The following is a 21,356-nucleotide window of genomic DNA, read 5'->3' on the forward strand; positions in this document are numbered from 1 at the left end:
CAAACCATTCATGAAACATTCTTATTAATATTTCTGAAAAGAGAGTCATAATTTAAAACAATTAATAATTAAAAACTTGAAATACTGACAAATAAAATTGTCCATTCTGACGTACAACTGTGAATTTACAATACTAGGAGTTAGGTAGGAATTTCCGTAGGCCTACATATTTTAGGATTTAAAAAAAGTTGTTTTATAGACAGAAATCAAAGTGTGCAAATATGTCAAGTGCATAGTACTTTGGAGGCAGTGCCATACGTGATGTTATTTCAAGTTTTATGTACAGTAGTTGGATTAGGCAAGATTATGAACAGTTCTATCATGTTATGTCCTAAAATATAGTGTCCACTTAATATGGATATTGCCACTTAAAAAGGGGAATCCCAAAAGAGCGGTGTCCCAAAAGAGGTGTTTTGTTACTGAAGAAATTGCACTAGCATTTTTAACACTACAGCCAACCTCTATTAAGGGGACATCCCTATGAAAGAGGACACTTTGTTGAGATTGAAGATGTCCCCTTAATAGGAGTTCTACTGTTTACTTATGATGAGTATCATTATACCAGGGCCTTTGAAAACGTTATTCAGGGGACTTCCTTATTAAGGAGAAACATTGTTGGGACCCACCTCTACTATAATTCTACCATATACTTCTATAGGATATTTATACCTGTGCTCAATTAACTACAGCCAACCCTAATATTCAGGGGACATCTAAGAGGGCACATTGTTAGGACATGAATGTGTCTTCTATATATCTACTGTATAGGCTACTTATATAAAGGATATTATACCAAGACATTTATGAAATGGTGCTCAATACAGATTGCAAAGCAGAGTATAAATAACTAGCATCTTTATGTGCAGTATATATATATATAAGATAAGATAAGATACCTTGCAATTTATATCGAAAAACAGCATAGATATTCTAGGAGAATTGTGTGAGGATTGTGCGGATGTACTTCGCATCAAGCAATCGTAATCCGACAGAAATCTGATGGCGGTTTACACCATAAACAATTTTCACTTTTTACAGATCTTGACAAGAAATTGTAGCCGCAAACAGATGGGGTTCCTAATTGGTTTCACCATGATATTATCACAAATCTAACTGACAACACAATTCCCATGGCAACGCAATGCATTCCCTAAATATGATATTGATCGCCGTAATGCATATATCGGAAAGACTATGGCATCATTTCGCCACCTCTTATCTCTCAAAAGCAATTTAAGAAAACAAAACAATGAACGTCAATTTCTACTAATCTACTATTATATAATCTGTTTTTCCCATTATTTTATTGATTTATATAAAATAGATAGTGTATAATGCATATTCAAAAAGCAATTTATATAACGTTGTATAATAAGACTGTTATTTTTTACCAATGTTTGATCAATACTCATCTTTCATTAATAGATTTAAAAGAGTGTTCAAACGTTCAATTGTGAAGCCTAGTGGTAACATCAATGCCAAAAATTCTTCTTTCCTATCTTTTGCATTATAATTTTTCTATTTTGGTCGGCTGCGTCTATGTACCCCCTCCTCACCTTTGCGGATCTGCTTATGCTGTATAGGAAACTAGATGGAATTGTTTATTTTCTTGACAGAAAAATATTTCTATATTTTTCAATGTTAGCTGGCTCTTTTTTTTTAAGTGACGACTTTTGTTTTGTACTGTTCTATGAAAGTTTCAAAGTTAAGTTGCAAAAAAACAAGGAATGTTCCCACTTCTGTGTTGGGCCCATAGTTTCCTCTTGGGCTATTTGCCAAATGTTTAATAAATAAATAAAATATTTCTATTATAATATTTCTACATGGGCTGACTCAAACCAATCAGATATGCCAGTTGTAGGCGTTGCGACTCTTCCTTCTCCCACTCCATCTCTAAGGCATATGGGCATTCAAATAGGAGTATATATGATGAGTATATAGGGGTTTAAAGTTTGTGGGGGGAGGGGGAGTTGGGAAGATGATGTTCATATGGTGACTTCTATGTTCATCTTTAAATACAAACTCTAAAATTATATTAAGGTTGCTATTTTTTGTAAATAATTATTACATTAATATGAAGGATGAATCTATATAATAATAATAACAAGTTTATTAAAATTTACTTTGTCAATAAAAATCATTCAATGCTAATAAATTAATAATACTTACTTTATATAATATAAAATGTTTCAATTAAAAAACAATGGTTTTCAAAAATTAAATCATTTTAAATTGCTCTGCACGATCAAGCCGCTATGAAAAGTACTAAACTCGATTAATAAAGTTAAAATATTCAGAAATTATACGACCCTTAAAATAATGTGGTTGATTGAAATTGACATTATAATTTTAGAAGGTTTCATTTAAAACTGAGGCTACTTAAACAAAGGAAATCACATGTTTAGCTAAAGATCGTTTCGAACATCAGTTTGATAGGATTTCTTAGCTAACGTTACGTAGAGAATTTTAAAATGCGCTTCTGGCGTATCCTTAGAGAGTGTTTTCCATTGTCATGTTGCGGGAATTAACTCCTGTGACATTTTTCTATCGCTGTCTATCAAGTTATATTCTAAAATAATTATTTAAATCAAGAATTTTTATTTTGAAAAAGCAACTTTGACGTTACTGTAGTAGTTGGAGGTATATGTTGACCTTGCCGCATTCATGCAGCCAATAAAGGGATTGTGTCATAAATGATGTTACTGAAGTTACTCCAGTAACTACATTTTATTCTATTTCAATAACATATATATCGGTGAAGCTGCCTTATAAACTTCTACATTAAAATAAACTAAAATCTAGTATTTTTAATAAAACAAGATCGCCAAATAATATACAAAAGATTTAAAATAGTAAAGATGAGGGTTTGTGGGGCAGTATGTCCAACTGTAAGATCATGGGTTCAAATCCAACAACATGCATCTAATTGCTTGTAGACAGAACACAACATACATTTGGCCTCTCTCTACCCAGGTGAACAAATGAGTACCTGGTATAGGTTAAACATAAATGCGCTGGATACTAGTGCCATTACGGAAGTGTGTTTCCAGACATGTTTGAGCCAAAACATTACCAGGGTAATAATGTGATTGTGAACCACTTAGAGGCTTGGTCCATTAAGCACTATATAAGATTGATGTATTATTATTATTATCTACACTCTGCAGTAGAATAATTTTGACATGGTTCCACAAACTATAGTAACCCACTGTTTTTTTAAGAACAAATTTGATAATATTTGAGTTTATTAGTATATTAACATGACCTTGTGCTTGAGGTGTTTCATTTTTAATCAGGGTAAACATTTGTTCAGATCATCTGGAAAAGCCATTATTCAATGATTTTCTATTTTACAATTTTTATAGCCTTGTTTTAAAAATTAAGAGTTTTGTTCCAGTGCTAAATGAACTAAATGTACTTTAGCTTATTTCAGCATCAATCAGAATTCTATATAAAACTTAAAAGCATTTAGTTTTATAGACTTAAGAAATGTCTTCCAATAGCATACAATGATTTACATTCATAAAGTAATAAGCTTTTTTCAACCATTTTATGTATTTTCAGTTTAAATTTGTTTCAATTCAAAGTTCAGAAAGCTTTTACGTCCAACTTTATCGGCATGTACAACCGCTAATTTAAAGTTAAAAACAATTTTATGAATGGTTTTATTGGATCAACAGCCTTTCAATGAAATTGTATAAATGTTGCCGAACTGGTTTACGGTCCTTTGATTCCATTTTACTCTTAAATCAGCGGTAGATAAATGTCTTTCAACTACTTTTTATAGTCAAGTTACTACTTTTTGACTATTTTACATGCCATATTCCTACAACATGTACGGGTATATCAATTATAAAATTACTTTGGCCATACTTCAGGAAAAACAAATATTTTGCATTCATTGAATGGAGGAGTTTCAGTTTCAGTGGATGAAAAATTGATTGTTTCATTCAATGAGGTAGAAATTAATATTTAATAAAAAATATTCTATTCATATTACATTCATAATTTGCATGATTGTCAACTCTGATATATTTTGAACAAAATATTACATAATCTATATATTTATTATTAAGCTTTTGGCACCCTACCAAGAACAGAGTGCCAAACAATACTTAAGCAAGTCGTTAAAAAGTAAAGTCTTCAGAGGTGCCAAATTCGTTTCTCTCAAATCAACAGAAAAAGCGTTGCCAGAAATAAATATTATGCCTACTTTACTGTGTGGGGACAATGGAATCTGTATGGGGACAATACTGAGGACATCTGTGTGGGGACAATGGAATTTGTATGGGGACAATACTGAGGACATCTTTATGGGGACAATACTAGGGACATCTTTATGGGGACAATACTAGGGACATCTGTATGGGGACAATACTGGGGACATCTGTATGGGGACAATACTGGGGGACATCTGTATGGGGTCAATACTGGGGACATCTGTATGTACTATTTAGGTGCCATAATACAGATTTGTATATTGACAAGAAACGAAAAGAAAAAAGCTGAGGAATGGCAACTGTTTAGAATCTAGGCCGCTTGAGAAAAGTCCAAAACAAATATTTTATTTATAATACCATCATATATTTCAAAATATGTATAATCATATGAACATACTAATTTTTTATTAGTCCATTTAGTAAGTTCATGTCCCAGTTTCTTTTAACTTTATGTTTACTTTATTACTTGCACTCATTTCTTCATCAAAGTTAATTCACTACTTGTAATGTTATGTCTCTGGTTGCTATTCAAATTATGTGTACTTGTAAGTGTGTTATGAATTGGAAAAGTTACACCGATTCCATTAGAATATAAAATGATAATAAATAAATAAATAAATAAAATTCTCTTATTTTAAAGATATATGTTATTCCTGAAAAAATAATTTTTTAAATGATTTTGTTGATTATGCCATTATGCCACAGTTTTTCACTTTGACAAAAAAATATTTACCTGAAAAAACTTTATAAAGCAAAAAATAGTCGAATTGACTGGAAGTTGATTTTTACCATTTATACAAAGTAGTCAATTTTAGGGGGAAAAACAGATTAACAACATTATTTTATCCTAAAAAATATATAAATCAGAAACTTTCAAATATATCACATTACTGTTATTATTCATATATGAAGTAGATTATATTACAGCATGGTGGATGACAATTTGTCCACAACATGGATTGTATTTCTTTAAAATGTCTTATTTAAAAAAAGCTCAATTATATTGTTTCCATTGGCAATAAAACTATTACTTTCAAATTATAAACAAAGTGAAGGGGCTGTATGAAAACAAATAGTTTCTGCGTTCGAAGAAATGTTGTATATTATTTTATGGCCTATATTTCTGCTGGCAAAAACCGGTTTTTAAAAACCATTTTCCCCCTTTCTGGCATTCTTTAGATTTGGCACTTTTATACAAAACACTAAAAAAAACACCCACTTTTTCTGATTTATAAACAGGCCCTTTGTAATTTTGGTGATAACTAAATACAATATTGGAATAACATATGCACTTTGTTAGACTAAGCAATAAACACGAAAGTTTGCCATACAGTTTGTCATGGTCTGACATTTCGGAAGGTGATATGTGAGTAGAAATGGGAGAATGTGAACTATATGTAAATATAAATGGCTTGAGCCACACAATTACATATTTTATTGTGTTTAGTCCATTCAAATTAAAAATTTGCTGTTGCCATATAAAAAGACACACAAATCCAACATTTTCCTGAATAAATCAAAACAAACCACAGAGGTATTGGTAGTCTCTCTCTCAGGTTACATGGATAAAGTAACAATGGCATTTGCTCTCAAGAGGGAGGACTTTGATACAATAAGTTAAACATTTCTTGAGCACCCCTGTACCATAATGGACTTATCTATCAACCAAACCTGTGTGTGGGCATGTCGCACATTCCACCATCATCATTTCACTAATACTTGACAAGAGCTTTAAAAGATATTCTAACTGTTCATATCTAAGCATAGACTAAAATCAAGTTTATTTAAAAAGTAGGTTGTGCCTTGGTATTGATGCATTCCTCTGCAAACATATTAATACTCTCTATACTAGGATGAACTACCTTTTAAAATTGATACCTAATTACCATTGTGATTACTCTGTCATTATAAACAAATATGTAAACATATTCATTATAGGGAATCCAACCATCATTCATGCAGTCAACACATTTGTGTTATAATAGAACAATCCAATATTTCCCTGTTATTTCAGCACATTCAAAGGCAAAGCAGCGTGTACATAGAAAGCTTTATTCAGATTATTGATAATTTAAGAGTTGTTGATTGGATGGAAAGACCTTTAAAATCCAAACTAATATACAGTAGATGTTGATTATTCTCAAGAACTGTTCGTTCCAAATTAATCACGTAAAAAATAGTGACCAAGCGACCACATAATTTCAAGTTGAAAAACCATAATAATAATATGTCGATCTTATATAGCACTTTAATGCACAAAGCCTCTAAGCTCTTCACATTATTACCCCGGTCATGTATTAATCAGACACGTCTGGAAACATAATGTTGAAGCCAGTAATCAGCGCAGTTGTGTTTTGACCTATACCAGGTACCCATTTGTACACCTGGGTGAGTACAGTTTCTTGCCTAAGACCCAAAGCAATGCAACAAGCTTAGGATTCGAACCCACGATCAGTAGTCCAACAAACAGCGCCATATGCCCTTAAAATATTTTACGCTATCAGTATTATATAGTATTATTGGCCTATGTGCTGTGTAAATAAATGCCCTAGACCAGGAATCTAGGGAAGAAGAAAAGAAGTATTATATACTTCCAAAAAGAAATTCTAAAATAAAATTAAAATTGTATTATACCCTGAAAGTGCCTTAGAATAAATATTACAATTTATTTCCAGAATATAAATCTTGGTAACTGATACCATTTCTAATATCATGTATTACAATAATTTTCTGAATGTGTCAATAAAGAACACTATCATGGGAGCAGATATAACACATTTCTCATAGCATACAAAGTATTCTTAACACTACTCATTAAATCCAGAATAATTCATAAACACAGTGCAACCTCTTCTACTCACTGGAGACTGCACAATCATGTGGCCAATTTAATTCCAGCAGCCTTTATATCCTCTAGTTGCCTATCTATGATACTAGCTATGACCAATTTAATTCCAGCAGACATTGTATTCTCCAAGTACCATACTCCAATCATACTCTCGCTTGTGACCAATTTGATCCCAGAAGCATTTTCATATTGTAGGTACCTATTTACACTCCTGAATACGACCAATTTAATGCTCAAAGTACCTATTAATACTCCTGAGTGTGACCAATCCTATAGGTATACCTATTTTACACTACTGGATATAACCAATTTAATCCAAAAATCATTATTCCTATTCATACTAATTTAACCCAAGTACTCTTTCATTTTCCTAGACATGACCATTTTAATCCCAAGAACCTTTTTATCCTCAATGTACCTACTTACACTCCTTGATTGAGATGCTTGAAGTCTTCCTCTAGGTACCTAATTATACTCTTGGTTGAAGGACAAGTAATGATCATGCCCTAAGACATTTAGAAAGTAGAGTCTGGGATTCAAAAGAATCAATCACTGCATTTAAAATAATTAATTTTATTATTAAAATTACCAAATCAAGCGTTCAATGAACTCTAATCATATAAAATACTAGTCTCTGAAATGGTAACATTCTTTATAAACACATACAAGGCTCTGTTAACACTATAGTGACATTGTTATCTAGATCGGTCAGAATGCCTGCGAATGGAGAATATGTTCCTAGGAAAAACCCAAGAGTACCTGGTAAAATCACTAGTTTTATATCGGGATTACGCCTATGCCTATATCGGCAAACAGTGTGTTCCCTCTCCATGAATTTCTATGCATCAGTAGTGATCATGATAAATACATTTGAATATAAAGCCTAGCTATAATGAAGAACAATTATAAAACTCTCATAGGTTAGGATTTTGAAAATAAATCACCTAAAGCTTACAATCAGATTTTCATGTGACTGCTATCTATCACATAATAAATCCATAACTAGATGGGCGTACCGAAAGCTTTATCCCGTCATCTCATTTATTTTAAATCGTTTTAAAGTAGTTGATGAAATGTCTTTGAGTATCACACATGAACATTTACATTATAAATAGCAACCCGCATGAAACAAATTGGCAAAAATTATATAAAAAGGTCGAAAGAATTTTATGAATAAACGTTATAATGTATCTTTTTTAAACTATGTCAAATGTGTTTTGTTGTAGCAGATATAGTACAGAGGCACTTTAGATCCGTAGATTGAAATTACTGGAGGACGACTACACTCGGCCTCCGATGACTATCGTAATAAAAACGAGAAGCAGACCAACAACACGTCGTAAACAACATTATTATGCTAATTAGCCATATGTAGGTCTGTTGGTGAAATGGATGAAATTCTAACCGATGGCCTATTAAATGGAATTTAATGCCAGTATGCCTTCAATGACAACACAATCCCTTATCAATCTTTCGCACATATAAAATGCAGAAATCAAGAAAATGCATTTTCTGTATATTATGCAAACGACTTATTATTGAATGCTGTTTTAGCAATTTGTATATAAGTTGGTCCTTGCAATTAAGACCAACCTTTATGAATCCAGAAGGCCCAAGCCGAATTTTAAATGTTAAAAAACCTCTAGTTTTTGAAGAGGGAGGACACCGCACACTCGACATCCAAGATCTGCTTCAACCATACTAGCTTATAAAAAAAACAGCAAACCAAAAAAAGTCCTTCTATTATAAAAAAAATTATAATTTTAAATATTTTTAAGGAAAAGCACATAAAATATATTTTAAATACATATATTTTTTATACATCTAATTTAATTAAGGGGAACTTATTATAGATAAAATAAAATAGAGAGAATATTATGATTTCTGGAAATTGTTATTCGATCTTTAAAGTTAATTGATAAAATTACAATTTTTTATATTTAAAAAAAAAATTGTTATCTTTGAAGAACAATACAAATTAATAACTATAAATCAATTAGTTTTGTCAACTGATATAATAATTATTATTATAAACAATTTTTAAAATATTTGATTGAATTTGATTGAAATATGCCAAATATTTGTTTTTCCATATTGCTATGAAATGGCTCTGCACACGCCATTGTTCCAAATTGCAAAACATATATTGACTCCTCAACGGTTTAAACATGAATTTGATTCGTAAATTGCGAAAAGTTTGGCCTTTTAAACTGTATTTCATCATTTACATTTTAGCTTCAACAAAGAAATTCAAATAAAATCTATCAGAAAGATAATAATTCATAGAAAATAAAAACAATTGCTTGGGCTTATAATATATTCATAGAAGAACTCATTGTTCGAGGAAAATTCTATTTATAATAGCAAAGACAATTAAAAAGACATTGAAACGCTCTTCATCCATCTGACCACGCATGAACTGATATAACCCTGCGAGACATTCACGTTAAATCCGTACCTCAGCGGTCACTCATCCACACCATCCATCGCGAATGACCGATGTTCTATCTAATGATATGAAGCATCATCGGAAGCTTGCTACGCTGTTCAGCTACAAATTGTCATAAATCAAAACATTGACCGCTGCGAAATTAGGTTGCCAGACTCCAGAAGGCGAGATATTTGATACAGAAATATTATTGATGATCGCTGATTCAATTGTACTAAGCAGATAAAGACCACTGCAGGCCAAGATTGGACTTTTAACCCACAAGTAATGGCAATACATAACAATGGAATAAGCAATTCAGATTGTGATAATAATCTTTGAAGTTTATTGAACGAATACTTAAAGATAATATATTATTTTACACACTTTGAATAGGCCTTAATAGTTATTTACTTTGACCAAAAATTTATTTAAAAATAACATTATTTACTATAATTTAAATAATATAGTCAACCAGAAACTGAATTATATTAAAGCTTTTGGTTACGGTGGTCTGTATCTATACCCTATCATCCTCATTTCTTGGCCGGTACAAAAACTCTACCTATCAACAAATTTGGTTTAGGATAATTTTCTGATTTTCAGTTGGTCTAGTTTCAGTAGAGTTGACAGCAGTGTCTAAAATTTCATATTCATATATGTATATTTCATAGATTTGTCACTGGTAACATTACAAGACCTATTACAGTTGCCTATATCATATTTCTATGTTCTAGAAATTAAGTTGAAAATAAAAACCAACATGTGTAGTTGGAATTACAGATACATGAGCAAATCAAAAGAATTCAATACTTATGATTCACATCAACTTAAATATGATATTCAGAATGTTTAGTCATAGTTCGAATTCCTCTACTATTTACATTGAATCAAAATAAATGAGCAGAAAATCAAAGCTAATTGGACAACTAATATTATTTTGTACCAAGTTAAGGGGAAAATTGTCCCCACCGAGTGGTCAGATTATCAAATGTGCTTAGCATATCATGTGGTGAAGGTGGTGGGCAGGGTAATTCCCGCTTCAGTGGCCTGGTTTCACTGCCGACTGCCCACAATGGAAGACAATTTTAAACTGAAGGTCCATATAGCCTTTCAAGCACATTGTATAGTTTTTGAATAGGTTAGATAAACTTCTAGTGCTCTGATCTCTACAAAACCATGCCATATTAATAGATAGCATTAAAATCACTACAGAGAAACCAATTCATATGGTCTTAACTATTAAAATGATATACAGGATTGAAATGCATTAAATCTGTTATCACAAGCTGGAGGAGAATAACTGACGAAATTAAAATACAAGCTTCTATTAATACTCAATCCACTCAAGCCAACATTGACAAGGGGAAAAAGAGTTGAGATAGTCACGTAGGACAAAAGAGTTTAGCAGCTGCATGAGAAGAACCAATCCACTTTACAAGTAACCTAACAGCGTCTCCGGGGACGCGGGTCACTAGCACAGGTCTGACCCTATATTTTTAATAGACTTCCTGCTTGGACACAATTTCTGGACGTGCCTACCTGCCCCGCTGACCTATACTACACCATCTTTCTACTGTGTTGTGAATAAATATGTATATTAATATAGTAATATTATATAGTACGTTCACAATGCTATGTTTGTATATGTAATAGTTTTTATAGAATAGTAATAGTACGTTTGGCCTATTTAAATTTGCAATATGACCAGATACCGGTTACAAATAAATTGATAAAATATGTAATTATTCCGATAAAACAATATGATTATGAAATCAAAGTACATCTACATCATACAAAGAAAATAGTGATGGCTATTTAAATATAGTTTATAGAAAACATGCTTTTAAATTTGAATTTGACTAATTAGTATATACCACTAGAGCAAAACCCATGAATTAAAAAATAAATATGCATATTATATTTCAAAGTGCATCGACCTTTTTATATATCAAATAAATGACATCCAACAAAGATTGATATAATATAAAATAAATATGAAAGAGAAAATTGATTTTAATATATAAAAAATGAAAAACAAGGACATTAATGCTCATACGCGATTTTTATTGGTTGTTTTTGCAGATTTGAAAAGATATAGATTTCATTGTAAATTGATCGTTAAAAACAGAAATCACTGATGGTCTGAGTACAATACAAAGCATGACGTAATGGGATGAATAGTAGTACGGATGAATGATACAAATGCGGAGACGGCAATGATTATTTTACAGATTTTTTTCGAGCATCTGCTCTGTGCACATAAAATAAGTGGAAGTTAGTTGATTTTAAGAGGCATTCATTACCAGTCATTTATTACTAATAATATTTAACCCTGACCTTCTTCAAAGTTTTCAATATAGTAAATATCATTTATCGGGTAAATTATGTTAGAAATAAAGTGGGACTCATCTCCGCATTTGATATTTAGAGAATTGTTGCAATTGGTAATCACCATAAAATATTATCAATAGTAATTGTGTACACTTTCTGAATAAGAAAACGTTTACCAGAATATTAATAACATTATTATAGCTTTAAATGCAAAAAAAGTTGCCTTTTCTATGCTTGCTCGCATTTATGTTAGGCAACAGCTGAACTTTAAAAGGTCTGTTCCAATGGGAACAACTCAGGTGAGTGCAAATTTGAAAACTATTTTAAGATACCAAATTTGAAAAAAATAGTGGTAAACTAAAAAGATCTTCGTTGCCCTGTGGACAAATTCTGGGAGCACTGCTTTTAGAACTTACATACAACTAGCCACTAGTTAATGTAGTTGCATTAGTCTTGTTATTCTGCTGATAGGAACTATATGTCATTGGGCATATAGACATTATATTGTTAAAAGTTCCATACACAAGTAAGGTGGAGCTCACAGCGATTTTCTAGTCAGGAAATACTGGGCAACCACTAAACCACTCTTAATGATATACATCCCTATGTTAAGATGACATAAAAAATACATGCTACTGATATCGTAAGACAAAGAATGTGAAACGCAAGTCTTCGTTGTACTGAGAGAAATTAAATGAATTTGACAATCAGTAAATTTAATACGATAAAAGAATAAATTTGAATATTTATCTAATTATGATTATCATAAATACTTATAATCAAACTTATTTATTCTCAAATGATAAAAAATAAAAATACTAAAACCTAATGTAAATAAATTCATGAATATTTAATAGCAGTTTTCTTTAGTACTCTATTTACATGTTTTCAATGTTGACAATTGTTTTGCAGTTAGTCAATTTCTTGTAGATGGTAATTATTGTAGATTGTTGTAATTGTTTGTAGACCATATTATCATTTATCTATTATTTTTTGTTAACCAACTAGTATGTAAGGTGTTTAGCTGTTGGTCTTCTCAATTTTCTCGATAAATCTTTTTTCTGATACACAATAATAGACTAAATAAAAAAGATACTAAATAGTAGGAAGAAAACAATCTAATTGGTTGAAAAATATGAATACATTCAAAAATTCTTTAGCTACATTAATGATTGGATAAAAGAAGTAGTCGGTATATTAAAATATGATGGGTCTTTAAAGGCCGCACATACATGAATACAGATAGTAGTTTCATATTACTCTACGTATTATTTGAGAGGTAACTACAGTAAACGAATAGATGAAATTGACAACAGATTTATTTGAACGATGTCCTGAGGAAAAACGAATAAACCTAGACTGATGGTATATTAAAAAAAAAACAGTATTTAGCCATGATGAATAATGTTGGCGACTTTCATTTGAATAGTTGAAATAGCAGTTTTATTCATTAGTTTCCTTATACCAGGATTTGCAAATGTCCCATGGGCCTTTTATTTATGTGGATTTAATGTTCATGTCAAATAATCTATGGAAGCAAATGTCCTTAAAAGATCAGAATAACAAAAGATTAACAAAGAAGTACAGCATGGCAAATGACAGGTAAAAATAATATATCACCAAATGGAAAAATTTTCATTTTAATTTGTGGGCTGTTAATGTTTTTCTAGCTTGTTTATCAGGAGTAGGTCGTTTCAGATGCGATGGCTTTACTGAAAGTTGTTCATGCTTCCGTATCAAAATTGTACGTTACCACACAAGTGACAAACATGTGTGCGCACATGCCGTTGACACATACTATTGTCACAGTGTGTTTGCTTAATACAAAGGTCTCAAAGCCTAGCGGAAACTTTATTGAAGCTTACAGGCTTCTTGACATTTGAAGGACAATTTTTTTTGTTTATTAAAAGGGACGCTTTTTGGAATGAGTATGGTACTTTTAATATTCACATCGTTCATAGAAAAGGCCTAAAAATGAAATCCAGGGCCTGTTTTGTTTGTTTTTGTATGGAACATTAAAATTTTAAAAATTGCTTGCATGATTACATTTTCTATAGCGCCCTCTATTTTAAGATTTTAGCCCAGTAGAAAATTCAGCTAAAAAAGTTTGTTTTTCATTATACAGTTTTTTTGCTCACTTCGTTTTGTTAATGGTGTCTCTGACACAAGCATATTGATTTCTAGGCGATGCTACCATTTTTGTGGAAATAAATATTGTTTATGATGATGGTGATGATGATAAAATTACTGTGAACTCCTGTAATTGGCAAAAACATATGACTGTGCATCCAATCCAATTCTCTTTTTTATATATTTTACTTAGTATTTATATTTTTATTATACTTCTTTCAGTTTTATTAACGTTCACATATTGTTAACAACATTCTACAACAACATGGTAAAACTTTGAAGTTGTTGTTTTATGCAGTACAAAACCGATAATTAAAAAAAGCTTTCATAGATTTTATATCTTTCTTTAATGGTTCGTGGAATATTTCTAGGAACTCTCATTAAGTTAGACAGAAAGAAAAAAATTCAATTTTGATGATTAGGAATGTTTCAAGGTCATATTTGGTCTGTATAATATATTTAATATTCACTTTATATTGACAGATTATCATCCAATGCACTTTATGTTTCAGTTATTTTGTGATATTATCCTAGAACTATAAAAACAAATAATGATGATGAATTAGTTCTACAGTACTTGAGTGATGATTTGATTATGACGACGATGATGATGATGTTAACGCTAACTATGGTTATGATGATGATTGTAACATGATTATGATGATTATGATGATGATGATTGTAACTATGATTATGATGATGATTGTAACAATGATTATGATTGTAACTATGATTATGATGATTGTAACTATGATTATGATGATGATGATTGTAACTATGATTATGATGATGATGATGATTGTAACTATGATTATGATGATGATTGTAAGTATGATGACAATGATTGTAACGATGATTATAATGATTATGTTGATTCTGATTGTACTATGATTATGATGATTTTAACTATGATTATGATGATTATGATGATGATGATTATGACGATAATGAATGTTGATACAATGGTGATTAACTACAATGATGAAAGTAAAATAAAAAGTAAAAACTGAAGTGTATAACAACAATTATGTTGAAAACATCAGTTATAAAATATACATTATATTCATACTAACACAGATGAAATTTTATGCTAAAATGATTTACTGTATATATGATTATGAAAATGATAATGAATGTTGTTAGAATTAAACAATATGATGAATTGATATGATAACAGTAATAATATGGTATTATGTTTATAGTAAATATGATGGTAAATATAATGATTACAGGACCATATATGTACTATAAAAACAACTTAGTAAAATTCTCAATACAAACATACCATGTAAAACCACAAATATTATGCAAAGCAAAAAATTGGATGACCAAGTCAATCAACTGCCATGACATTTACCCAGTAATGAGTAAAATTATAAATATCAGGCCTAAGGGATTATCCATAAGCTGTAAAGATTAATTAAAAATAAAGGAATAAACCTCATTCTGCCTCTTCCATTTAATTATCAGAAGTAGATTGACTGGAGAAGGAAGGTGGAATACAAGAAAAAAACTAAATTTATTCTTTAGTTTGCAGTTTTTGCAAAGATGAACATCTGTGCATCCCTATAACACAATTGGAACAGTCTACTATAACACAATTGGAATAGTCCACTATTTGGATAGTTGCAAAAGTTACAATATCATCTGGTAATGCATACGTTTCATTGGTGTTGCTGCATGTTGATAGCAAATTCAATTGCTTTTTGTGTAATAGAACTCATCTTCTTTGGGATACCCTACAGGGGACTCCTATAAAGGGGACACCTCTAATTTGGGGACACCTCTATCCAGGGGATACTTTCCCATAAAACAAAGTGCACAATATGTTAACACTATGAAATATTATTCATAATTAAAGGGATATTTTTTTAGTTGGATACGACCAAATAGGTCAGCTACTGCATGGCATATTTGGCCATCTTTATACTCTATTTCTGAACTGATTTATTATTTTACTCTGATCAAGACACACTTATCACCTCCTAACTCATTCAAGTTATCAAATCATCCCTTTAATTCCATCATCCTATTATCACACACACCTCAGAATAAAATAAATCATGGGTATTTACACAAGTAATCCTAAAATGCATTATAAAAAGTAATATAGATATGTTGTGATGTATAAGCAGATTTTTTATACATATTTTTTCTATTTTAATTTACTTGTCAATTGTCTCCTTAATCTTCTAGATTACCCAGTAATTCAAAGGATCTACAAATATTAAATAATAAAATCTATTACATATCAGTAGAATATCTTAAAGTGTTAAATTTTAATGTCAAACTAGTAGTATATAAGTTATCATCCTTGATAAATATAATTGAAAAATCTGGTTTAGTATTATATTTAAAATATAACACTATAACAAAACAGTGATTTCATTTTCCATTTTCTCAGAAAGTATTAAAAATAAATAATAATTCCATTTTTACACTTATCGAAGCAAATAAAAAAGTTTGTTTCTATGCGAGATAGTGGTAATTTGAGCCTAGTACAGGATTTGAACCAAGGTACTGGGATTTAAAAGCAAGCATGTGAAACTTTGATTGTTAATGTTTATCCATTTTATAGGTAGTAGCAAAATAATTTCATTTTTACAAACCATTTAAACTAAAAATTTACATTATGACCAACGAATGAGACAGAATTGGCCCTCTAGAGGCCAGTCTGTTTCATTACAGTTTACTAGCCCTCTTCTGAAGAAGTTTTTGCATTACATTTTACCCTTTAAGTTTTTATTTGGGTTGTTAAAAAGAATTTTCCGAATAATTGGAAATGTGAATAGGTAAATAGTGATAAACTGGATGGTGTTTAAAAGTACTACAATACAATTACTACATAATATAATAACTATGTTTACAAAAAAATATTCAACTGATACATAAAAATACAACAAATAAATCTCCCAATATATAGATTGTTTTTCTTTTGTATTGTTGCTTTATATATGATTTGTAAATATTATACACCTGTGATAACAACTATAGGTCTTCAGTACCTGATGTTGAAACACAATGGTTTGTAATGTAAACTCTTTACTATATTTTATGTATATTTTTATATACCTTTTTAAATTATCAACTCAAACCTATGATACTGTAGGACAATTTAATACAGTACCTGTATTACCATGTTGATAATGATTTTTCTTTTATATTTTTGCAAATAGTTTAAGAACCTTTATCCGTCATATAATGTATTGTTTTGATGTAGGCCTATTATGTTAAATTGGATGCACCACTTCTGTGTGTGCCACCGATGCAAAGGTGTCATTTCCTAATAAATTTATTTATAATAGAGCATTATACAGTACACTGTTACTGCACTGTTTATAAGTTCTAGTTAAGATTCTAGTTTCTACTTTACCAACATCATTTTTTTTTTCTTTTTAAATTAAAATATATGGTGACAGACGGTCATGTATCCCTCGAGATATAAGTATATTAGAATTCTGGGTAGTTTTCAAGTTTGATTAATTTTTTGTATCAATTGCTATAAAATGAAATACCACTAGAGGGAAATAAGAATTATTGACTAATATATGGACAATTTGAAGACATAAAGAATTAGAGAAAAATTAATCATATCTTGACCAACATTAGACAACTGCGGAGCTGAATCCTTGACGGACGTGATTGTGGTCATCATGTTTGAATCCTCAGAGATTTTAACGGCATAATGCAACACATTATTGGCCAATTGATATGCTGTGCATGACGATTTGTTGGGGGAAAGAATCGCCATTATCATTAATGACATTCCCTCAGGACTGAGTAGACGGAATTGTTTAATAAACTTTTGACCAATGATGTAGTCACCTACTCTCATTGAGTTGTGGTTTTGACGAAGTAAAAGCAGTCATTTAATATTTTAAATGAAACAAATTATTGTTTTAAGTCAAGTAATTAAAATTGATATGTATGAAATGTTATATGCAACATAAGAGACATTTTTCTTTAAAGGCCTGTTCGCATGGAGAATAGTAAAATTAGGTTTGTTTCTAAAACCGCCTACATTATCAAACTATACGCAACAAAAAAATGTGATATTCCCATATATGGACACGATGTCACATTACTACCATATTTGGGCACATTTTTTTTCTCGTTTGAGTTTGTTTTCTAGTTTGATAGAATAGACAGAACTTGAAAATGAAGTAGAAGTAAGGTTGAAAATGTCTCGATCATCTTCTAATGCTAGCATTAGTAACAGGGCATAAAAACTGAAACTACCATTATCTACCATTTTTTGGAAACACATGATGTACAATTACATTTTCATCCACCCATAATATTTTTTTCACCTATCCTCCTATTTTAAATCTACTGTTATTAGACATAACCTCTGAACTTAGTAAGTAAATAACTTTTTTTAAATTCCGAATTGAGGTATATAGTCATGAATATATACATCATCTATCTAGTTATATCATATAATTAAAAAGTTAACTTAAAAAGTAAAAATCAAAAGCTCAAAATACATACAAAATCAATATAGAATACATACATACAAACAAAACTAATACAAAATGGAGTCAATGCAACAACAGGTTATAGACTTACCCTCTTTGGACATCCCGACTTGCAGACACTTTTTCCATCGACATAGCTGGCATTGGTTTCTTGTGTATAAAGAGATATCGCATTGGCCCGTGTTTGAGCATGTGTAAGATTCATGTTGCGTAAGACTACGTCGGAAGAAACCCTACAAAACGAAACGAATCATGATAATTATTTTTTATAATCAAACTTCACAACCAATCATGAAAAATGGTCACATTTGCAAACCCTTTGGTGAAATTTATTGACATTGATTAAAAGGTACAAGTTGAAATGAAAAACTTGATCTCTTTATTGGATACCGGATAGCAGTATTTACACTATATCTTTATATAAATTAGAACTAGTGAATTGTAACACAATATTAAAAGGAACACGCTGGAAGACCCTGATCTTGATTGGATAGTAGATATTTAAGATAAACTGTGTCTTTATTAGAATGAGTGAACTGAAACATATACCATGTATCAACAAGAACAAGTAATGAAGATTCTTAACTCATTTGTAGTAGAATTTAAAATACAGTTTATACTATAATTTCTTTCTTTTTACAAATGCAACTTGGAAAATACATGATGGATATTACTATACTGTGCTTATAAACTAATACTCATTTCAGACTTGGGAGTAGTCAAGTTTGTATTTAAAGGTTAATTTTGTCCACAAAATTGGGATAAAAAGGCAAACACACCACCAAGCTATAGCTCCACTATACAATACACAAGTACAACCCTGGCACTAGGTCAGGATTGAACCCTGAACATACACAAACAAAAGTCTACCTTCATATACAATTAGATCAAGTGTAACATATATCTACAAGCATCTTACTTGAATCAACCTCGTTATATAGTTAAATAATTTGATGTCAAATTACTTGACCAAATAGACTACAGAAGCACTAAAAAATAACACATATTCAAATGTCTTAATAGGAAACCTCTAATGCAAGATCATCCTTCATTGTCAGGTGTGACAGGAAATAATTGAAATAATGTTCTGCAGTCATTCAAAATAGTTTTTATCATTATTATGAGGTAAAAAGTACAAAATGACCAATTATCTAAAATATTAATAGTTATATTTTAAAAATAATTGAAAATGAATACGCTCAGGCCTGAATAAGCTCAACATTTTGGAAGGCAAGAGTAGTGAGGACGGCTTCAAACTGGCATATCTGATTGACTTTTGATAATGCAGTAGATTGTCCGATTTTTAGGTAAAAATAATTTTTTTATTTAACTTTGTGGGGAAAGGGTTTACCAGGTTGCTAAAAAGTAATAGATGTGAAATCAGATGGACCAGATTTTGATCAGTGATGTTCATTCTTGTTGTGTTTGAAATAACCTCCACCATATTTTTTATATACCACTCAATATCTATTATCTTTCCTATAAAATAAATTTCAATCTGGAATGATGAAAATTAAATATAGTTTGGCTAGAACAATTTAAAAAAGAAAAAAATAATAAAGTGAGACACTTCCTTGATTTCAACATAAAAAAAAGAGAATACGTTTTTCTTTACAAATATGTTAAAAGTGTCATCAGAAATAAAATTTATCTTGTTGAAATTTAATTGGGTTTAAGCATTTTAAACAAACAAATAACTATTAATATCAAAAAGCGTTTTGTAAATAACTTCATTGATTTAGAATTGAGAATATATTTGATTTTGCATTTCATATGCAGAGTAATATTTCACTGTCCACACTCAATTAGAGCTGCAGTGTCATTGGCTTTAATAATGAGGTCACTAGGTGACCTAGTTATTAAGGGTCAAACATTTTCCCACTTATGTTTATGAACCATAAAATCTGGAACGACTGCATAACTATGGAACCATAGCTGCAGCCGTCATATTATAATTTCATTTGTCTATTTCTAAAAAGTATGTTATGACTACAGTAATAATATAAAATAAGCTGTTTTCTTTAGTGTACCAGTTTGCGTGGTTGGATTGACTAACATTCAATCATAAATGAATTTTCTTTAATTATCTCACTAAAATATGAAAGATGGAAAAATACTGCAAAGTTATTAATCTACAATCACCTTGCCAGAGTTCTGATCTATTTTCAAAATGAACTCTGTTATAGTTCTTTAGAAAACAAAATTTCAATTTATGAAAAGATTCTCCTTGAGTTTCAGTGAGATGCGAGAAGAAGTTCGATCAAAGCCTAGAGGTACTTTACAGTTCAACAAGAACAACTTTTAAGAAGTTAATTATTTTTCATCTAAAATAAACCATGCATGACCATTAAAGAAATAGCTAAAAAATGTATACATATGAATAATATTTATAGACAATAATTCAGAAAACTCCTATTGTGATAAACTTGATTGAAAGAAAAATCAACCTGGTCGAAGACTACAAACCACATTTTAAGTATACTACTATATTTCTTTCATTTTAATTGTTTTAACTTTGGAGCATTTGAAAGTCATAACTAAAATAAATCGCAGATCAAATATCGAAAATGGTCAATGAATATCAACCACATGTCATAGCCAATCAAATACATGCCCTAGTTCTCATGGCGACACTACTACCAGAGTATTAAAAAAGTAGTGCCAAAAGAAATTGTGCTGATGTTAAAGATATCTAGGTTCGTACATCGAGTGCGGCCTAGTTAATGTTGCACACTCAGACAATGATTTAGCAGAGATGAACGACGGAATTAGTCTTAACGGACCTTCAGCGTTCACCTGCCTTACCGTACCAAGTTATTTTCAATGTCATCACTATCACTATCGTGTTAAAACGATAATAAAAACAAAAGAAGTTTATGTTACAGTCCAGTGGTTGACAAATGCTATATATAATCTTT

General features: G+C 30.6%; 1 protein-coding gene across 2 annotated transcripts in view; it reads right to left on the minus strand.

The window, feature by feature from the left end:
* The window catches only part of LOC144848103 (nuclear receptor subfamily 1 group D member 1-like), a 120,604-nt gene that overhangs the window by 22,728 nt on the left and 76,520 nt on the right, over window positions 1–21,356 (minus strand). For both annotated transcript variants that reach the window (XM_078704798.1, XM_078704804.1), the window contains one exon: window positions 18,530–18,671. In XM_078704798.1, the coding sequence (XP_078560924.1) occupies window positions 18,530–18,671 (142 nt within the window). The remainder of the gene's footprint in view (window positions 1–18,529; window positions 18,672–21,356) is intronic.

Source organism: Antedon bifida, chromosome 1 (assembly GCF_963402885.1).
Source record: "Antedon bifida chromosome 1, ecAntBifi1.1, whole genome shotgun sequence".
NCBI lineage: Eukaryota > Metazoa > Echinodermata > Crinoidea > Comatulida > Antedonidae > Antedon > Antedon bifida.